This window comes from Tasmannia lanceolata, unplaced genomic scaffold, assembly GCF_043159265.1.
Source record: "Tasmannia lanceolata isolate RefF3 unplaced genomic scaffold, GAP_Taslan_0.1 ptg000019l, whole genome shotgun sequence".
NCBI lineage: Eukaryota > Viridiplantae > Streptophyta > Magnoliopsida > Canellales > Winteraceae > Tasmannia > Tasmannia lanceolata.
In genome coordinates, this window is record NW_027518696.1 from 17,042,410 (window position 1) to 17,050,184 (window position 7,775).

The 7,775-nt window shown below is 39.4% G+C and overlaps 1 protein-coding gene across 1 annotated transcript; it reads right to left on the reverse strand.

Moving 5' to 3' along the window:
• Positions 1-563: 563 nt before the first annotated feature.
• Positions 564-7,742, reverse strand: LOC143852790 (cytochrome P450 monooxygenase 76AD131-like). The gene is made up of 3 exons (XM_077362392.1): positions 7,154-7,742; positions 2,394-2,888; positions 564-1,402 (listed from the first exon to the last, which is right to left on the reverse strand). Exons 1-3 carry the CDS (start codon positions 7,634-7,636, stop codon positions 776-778), a joined length of 1,605 nt encoding a protein of 534 aa, XP_077218507.1. The 5' UTR covers positions 7,637-7,742; the 3' UTR covers positions 564-775.
• Between the last annotated feature and the right edge of the window lie 33 nt (positions 7,743-7,775).

The window sequence follows — 7,775 nt, forward strand, 5'->3', positions numbered from 1 at the left end:
GGAGATTTCCTTCTTTATTTCATTATTCCAATTTAGAAACTTTTGTTATTTTATTAAGGTGATTGTCTTGGAATAATTATTGTTGGATTTATAATTATGGAGCTATAGATATATTTCATTGGAGCTTTAATTGAGACTAAAATTTCCGCATTTATTAATCGATCTGAATATTGAGAATAGTTGGTTGTGAGGAAGCCTTGCATGCTTGTGGGGGCGACCCTATGGGCGTGCGGCGGCTGTCCCGTGTGCCGGACCCTGGATTTTGCGTTCAGGGCGTGACAGATATCTCTCGAGAGTGGACCGTAGGTCGGGATTGGGCCAAAGCACTATAAAAATATGGATGGACTTCTTCTTAACTCGTTCTTTATTTCTATTTTGCCTTGAATTTTGTCCTCATCATTTTAATTTGATCTTGTTCCAATTTTTAATTGTTAAATTATTTTAAGTAGAACAAAAGTTATTAAAATCCCAATTCATCCCCCTCTTGGTTTGCCACCTGAGACTACAATTGGCACAACCCTTTGTCTTTTACTTTTTCAGATTGTTTGTTCATAGATTTACTCTACTAACCAACCCTTATGGAAGGGACATAGTCCTTTATTTTGGGAAATTTTCAGTTACATAAAATCTCTCACACACTACTTCCAATACATTATAGATCATAATCTCTAATATGCTAGAGAGAGCACTATAGATCATTACTTTTGTAGTGTGCTAGAACGAGAGAGAACACACTACACTCAAATGCAATATAGATCATAATTTTTTGAGTATGCTAAGTATAAAGCTTTAAGTTGGATAATCTTGGCGTGGGGATCGCAACTAGTGGTGTTTCCATCTTTAGAATCATACCAAATTTATCAGAGAGATCCATCTTTGTCCCATCCGGCAGTCGCCAGTCGAACGAATGCAAGAGTGATGCCAATGTATACATTAGCAACCTCTCAGCCAAAGCCAATCCTGCACATATCCTCCTCCCTGACCCAAACGGAAGATAACGGAGATCATTGCCACTGTAATCACATTTGTTAGTAGCCATCAAGAACCTCTCTGGGTTGAACTCGAGGGGGTTGTCCCAGGCCTCTGGGTCTGTCTGTATGGCCCATAGATTCACCAAGACTTGAGCACCCTTGGGGACCATATACCCGCCCACGACACACGATTGGCTTGGACAATGGGATAGCAAGATTGAAGCCCCTGGGTGTAATCTCATGACTTCCTTTACCACTGCGCTCAAATAGTGCAATTTAGACAAATGGGTCTCTTCTACCCTAGTGCTCATTCCCAACACTTGGTCTAATTCCTCTTGGGCTCTCCTCATTGCCTCTGGGTGGTCAATCAACTCGGCCACTGCCCACTCCAGTGCGGTTGCAGTTGTGTCATTTCCCGCCGACACAAAATCCTGATAAAAGTTAAAACTCAAAGGATATCAAATCTGTGATCAAAACAACTCTCACTATTAGAGATATGAGATGGCTCCATGTTGGAAATTATAAATCAAAATCAATGTTTATGGTTTTGTGAAATGTCTTTGCAGTTCTATGAAAGTTATTTTGTGGAAAAATTAAAATTTATTATATGTTTTCTTGAGTTCCTAATGTTGAGGCTAGATTATCAAAGAGTCAATTGGGAGTTCCTATAAAGTGGTTAAGAATATACCTAAAGAACTCATGGGGACTACAACAAAGTATTTAATGTATTTAGCTATTTTAGGTGCGTCTTCGATCTATAAGTATGAATTAGTGTAGAGATTGTAAGCTTAAAGATTCAAGGTTAAGCTTCAAAGGGTAAAGGACCAAGTGAGAAGAAGTGTAGAGATTCTAAGGAAAAAGGGGAAAAACACCAAGTCGATCATTGCAAGTGTTTTGAGATATATAAAAGTCTTTTATTTTGGTGTTGCATTTGTTTTTCAGTGGAACCCCACACAGGCCCTTCGGCTGTGTATCTCCCAAGCTCCCTCACCTAGCTTTTATGATCACAAAACTGCATAATCAATAGGTGAATTGAACGGTAGCAGTCAAAAGGTGTAATATCAATGAAGTAGTATCCTAGTAGTGGTAAGTAGTGTTTTGTTGTCAACTGAAGTCGTTTCCTAGCTCGGAGTATTCTTACCCAAAAATGAGGGGCAGTTGGAGTGTCATTACCAATATATGGAGAAGAAAGAAAAGCGATAAATCCTGAGATCTATTAGCAAAAAAATCACAAATTTTCAAGTAGTTTTCTAGGAGACGAAAGTCACCCCACATGGACGGACAAAGGAGAGACAAGGAAAATAGTCTCCTAGTAGTTGAATCTAAGCATGCTTATAGATGATGTGGCACCCCAAAATAAGTCAAAAACTGCGAGTAAATCCTAAAAATTGTGCAACCAAACAGTTTTAAAGAGAGAATTACCGTGAGCAAGCCCTTGATTTGAGTGATGGATATAGGGTCTCCATCTTCTTTACGCCGCAAAACCACTTGTAGGAAGTTCCTACTTTCTTGCTTCCTTCCACCCTCTTCACTTCTATCCATATCTAATGTTTGATCTATGATGGTGTCAAGGATCTGATCAAGCCACAACGAGAGCTTTCTCATTTTACGTACCACTCCTTGTATATCGAATCGGGCTAGAATGGGAAAAAGATCCGAAATGTTGGGTTTGCTCAACAGTAGAACAATTTCCTCTACCACTTGCCGAAACTCAGCAGTGCTCTTCTCGATTTTGTGCGTGCCTCCCCACAACATACTTGTAATTGCACTGAAAATTACTTCAAATGTCTTCTCTCGGATGTTAATTGGGGTTCCAGCCCTGGCATACATGTCGTGCAGCATCTTGTGAACTTCCTGCTGGAGCTGAGCAGTAAAAGAGTTGAGGTTGGTGCTGTTTAGCATTTCTCTTACACATACCTAATTGGAAATAATGTACACACCAATCAATCAATCAGTTAATATTGAATGACTGCTAAGAGACGCATTATAATGTTATTTCTTGAAGATTGTTGAAGACTTTCAAACATGCAAGGGTAGCTTTGAAAATAATTCAGAAAAGGGATTTTAAAAGATGTCCTTCTCAAGTTTGATTATGGTATTTTTAAAAGTTTTCTTGGTCAGTTTAGTTATACATAATGTAGAAGTAGAACAGGAAAATAGATTCTTATTTCTTTACTTCATTTTTCTCTTAATTTGAGTGGAAAGTCAAACTGTAAGAAAAGGTTTGCATTTGGAGGAAAGTGATGGAAATAGTAAATCAAAATTAATATTTGCATGGTTAGTTATCGTGTGTGTAAAATATAAAGTGTCTTTTGTGTTTCCTAGAGTTCTTAAAGTCTAATTGGAGTGTCAAAGAGTCAAATGATGACCTCCTATGTAGTTGCTTTGGATGTTCAAAGGACTGTTATGTAAATAGTAAACGGCAACCCAACCATGACAGGAAATGGAGAATATGATGGTACAAATTGGTAAGGTGGATGAACAAATTGTTTTGGGCAAAGAAAGAGAATAGAAGAAAAAGAGAAGTAGGCAAGCAAACCAAAGCTTTCTCTGAAAGACATTAATTTCCCCACTTATGCAGGTGGCTACCAAGAAATAAATCCCAAGTATACAATGCCTACACGGAGAACCAGGGTTGCACCCCAAGGTGAAAGCAACCACTATGCCCTTGAAAAAAGAGAGAGAGAGAAACAGAGGAGAGTAAAAGAGGAGAAAGTCTTATTCAACATGAGCTCCCAAGCCTTCTTTATAGAAGATAAAAAGACATGAAAGCAACCTTTCAAATGAAAATACCCTTTCATTTAAAGGTATTTGGTAGCCAATTTTGCAGAAACCCATTTCGCTGCTGGCTTTTGCATGTGAGAAATGCACCTCAGATGAATAAATAAGACCAAACCTGCCAAAAAGTGAACCTGTGTGGCTGTTCTTACACGCATAAGCTATCCGCTAAATGGTTGGTGAAATTGGGTAGCAAAGTTAAGTTTGAAGCATCATTGCACTGCTGTCGCATTCTTCCTTTGCGCAGTGCTCTCTCTCGCTTAGCTTTATAGCTAGCTAGCAAGCTAATCCCTTAAACTTAAGATAAATAAAGGGCGATGATATTTTCACTCCCCATGCAGTACGCATTCGCTCCCCTTATTAATGCTTTTTGACGTCAAATCAAGTTAAAAGGGGAGCGAATGCGTACTGTAGGGGGAGTGAAAATATCATTGCCCTAAATAAACCATACCTAAAAAATACTGAGGTAGGTTAGTTTTAAGAGGGTTCTTTTTTTGAGAACGATCCAGACTCATCTTCAGTGCAAGAAAAACCCCTTTAGCGCGAAAAAAGCGAAATTAGACCCATCACCATTAAAAGACAATTAGTGACGGATTTCTAAATTCTGTCTCTAAAATTATTTTAGCCGATGGATTTGAAAAAAAATTATTCAACTTTTTATAATGTTTATATTTTTAAATATTTTTAATATGCAGATAAAGATTTTTAGTGACAGTTTTGAAAAGCCATCTCTAAAAAAAGTTTTAGGCGGCAGATTTTTTAAAAACCTTGCAAAATTTCCAATTTTTATAATGTTTAATACTTTATATTTGTAAATATTTTTTCATTGAGTATGCTTAGAGTAAAATAAATAAAAGTTACTGATATTAGCACTACCAGTTTTGAAAACGGGCGAACTCACCAATTGGATGGTGAGAGATTTTTGGGAATTATAATTGCTTTTGAGATCTGGTTAAATAATAAAAGAGAATGTGAGTTCAGCCTGTTATCAAAACATGGTGGTGCCAATATCTACAACCGGCCTACATAAATTAGGAAAAAAAGAAAACAAAATTATTGGTAATAGACTGGACTAAGCAAATGATTAAGAACTGAAAAAAAAATTACTTTTTACCATGGTTGATTTACTTAATATGGGTTTAAGGTTAAAATGGAATTTTGGTTTTCTCCACATCTTTAGGTTACTCCTGTACCCTGATTTTTCTCCTCGAAATTTGACCATAGGTAGAGGTGTCAACGGATCCAACATCCACTTTGGATTGGATCCACCTATGCCCTTGTCGCAATCCATTCAAATCTCTTGTCGGTCGGATCGGATTCAGAGTGTTCTTCGGATCCTACTTGTTGTGTCTCGATCACGATCCATTCCAGGGCATAAGGGGCATGATGACTTGACGTCATCCTCACCTTCCTCCGGCTTATCACCGGCTTTCAAATCAGACCGTTCATCAGAGTATCCTAGTAGGTCCTACTTGCATTTTAAACAGTTAAAATTCTTAGAAGAGGGAAAGCACGAGTGTCACTTACTGCGACTGTGAGCCGCAGCAATAGGGATACTGTGGGCTAGGGACTTAGGGTCAATGGTTAGAGAAGGAAAGGAGGGTGACTCGAGACTTGAGAGAGATGAATGAAAAAAATACTAAACATAGGAATCGTTTAAAAAATGCATACAACTTATTTTTACTAAAATACCCTTAAAGAACACTTAAAGTTATAAAAAAAATTACAAGCTATTTTCGTAAGGGGACCTAGAGTGGAAACTAATAAATCCCCACAAGGGACATGGCATTTGTGTGTGTGTGTGCGCGCGCGTGCGTGCGTGTGTGTGTGTGTGTGTGTGGGGGGGGGGGGGGGGGGGGGGGGGGGGGGGGCTAGTTTTGCTGCCAAAAAACAAGGGAAAGATTGCCTATGAGTTAATAGGATATTTGTTCGGTTCAACTCTAGGTCCCCAATTCGGTTTCTATAGTATAATAATCCAGGACTGTCCCATGGGTTTTTGTTAGTTATCTAGATCTGATCGGTAATAATTTCAGATCCTATAATAGGGTCCTAAAATGTGTCCATGGATCTTGGTAACATGTCTACGTCATGTCCGTTAAAGCTCTGATTCTGATGGTCCATCGGACCGTCTGGGTCCAATGACACCCCTAATGGTACGTGGTCTTTTGCATAATATAACCAAAGTCAATGTGGTCTTTTAAAAATTTCTCGACCCCGAGGACCTATTTTATAAAATCACCCATTCAAAAAATTGGAATATTTTCAAAAAAAAAAAAAAATTGGAATATTTCCAAAACATACCTTGCAGAGCATGTGCCACTGTGTGTGTGTGTGGGGTGTGGGGGGGGGGGGGGGGGGGGGGGGGGGTTGGCTAGTTTTGCTATTTTATGGAAAAGAAAGCCAAAAAACAAGGGAAAGATTGCCTATGTGTTAATAGGATATTTGTTCGGTTCCACTCTAGGTCCCCAATTCAGTTTCTATAGTATAATAATTCAGGACTGTCCCATGGGCTTTTGTTGGTTATCTAGATCTGATCGGTAATAATTTCAGATCCTATAATAGGGTCCCGAAATGTGTCCATGGATCTTGGTAATATGTCTATGTCCTGTCTGTTAAAGTTCTGATTCTGATGGTCCATCGGATCGTCTGGGTCCAATGACACCCCTAATGGTAGGTGGTCTTTTGCATAATATAACCAAAGTCGATGTGGTCTTTTAAAAATTTCTCGACCCTAAGGACCTATTTAATAAAATCACCCATTCAAAAAATTGGAATATTTCCAAAACATACCTCGCGGAGCATGCATCATAATATAACCAAAGTCGATGTGGTCTTTTAAAAATTTCTCGACCCTAAGGACCTATTTAATAAAATCACCCATTCAAAAAATTGGAATATTTCCAAAACATACCTCGCGGAGCATGCATCACTGTGTGTGGGGGGGGGGGGGGGGGGGGGGGGGGGGTGGTGGTGGGGGGGGGCTGGGTTGTTTGTTTGTTGAAAAAAAAGCCAAAAAACAAGGGAAAGATTGATTGCCTATGTGTTAATAGGATATTTGTTCGGTTCCACTCTAGGTCCCCAATTCGGTTTCTATAGTACGATAATTCAGGACTGTCCCATGGGCTTTTTGTTAGTTATCTAGATCTGATCAGTAATAATTTCAGATCCTATAATAAGGTCCCGAAATGTGTCCATGGATCTTGGTAACTTGTCTACGTCCTGTCCGTTAAAGTTCTGATTCTGATGGTCCATCGGACCGTCTGGGTCCAATGACACCCCTAATGGTAGGTGGTCTTTTGCATAATATAACGAAAGTCGATGTGATCTTTTAAAAATTTCTCGACCCTGAGGACCTATTTTATAAAATCACCCATTCAAAAAATTGGAATATTTCCAAAACATACCTTTCGGAGCATGCGCCACTGTGAGTCATAAGGAGACCACACCATATCCTGGCCACCGTAGGTTGCAGCTAGGGCTGCAACCGGCACGTCACGATTGGCAAAGATGGTGTCGTGGTCTTTGAGCACCTCCTTTGCCAATGATGATGAACTAACTACGACGCAAAGCTTTCGTCCGAGTCGGAGACTCATGATCGGACCATATGTTTGAGCTAATTTTGCATAGTAACGATGGAGCTCTGAGTCAAGAAATGGAAGGCTCCCAACCAAGGGCAAGCCTCGCGGCCCTGGTGGTAATTCTCGGCCTCCATTGTTCCATTTCTTGATTAAAACTTTGTACCAAACAATTACCATCACTGCAAAGGAAACCATAAGAACTTTCCTAGGGAATTCATCTTTAGAATTGTTCATCACCCACTCCCACGACCATGAACACCCTTTTGAAATGGGAACAGTCATGTTACCAGAAAGATCTGAAAGCGCCATATTTTGTAGCCACTACTACTACTGCTACAAGTCTACAACCAACATGGAATGGTTGTGCTAGAGCCTAGAGTTAGACCCTTTATAATGGGTATTGATTTGACAAAACGAAAGACATGTTAAATAGTACGAGGGAAAAGAG

What these genes read in the sequence shown, in the direction of transcription:
- LOC143852790 (XM_077362392.1), bottom strand. Translation starts at nt 7,636, where the DNA reads ATGGCGCTTTCAGATCTTTCTGGTAACATGACTGTTCCCATTTCAAAA. An exon ending in AGTGGCGCATGCTCCGAAAG is followed by an intron (nt 2,889 to 7,153) that starts GTATGTTTTGGA and finishes ATTTCCAATTAG; the next exon opens with GTATGTGTAAGAGAAATGCT. An exon ending in AAATCAAGGGCTTGCTCACG is followed by an intron (nt 1,403 to 2,393) that starts GTAATTCTCTCT and finishes AACTTTTATCAG; the next exon opens with GATTTTGTGTCGGCGGGAAA.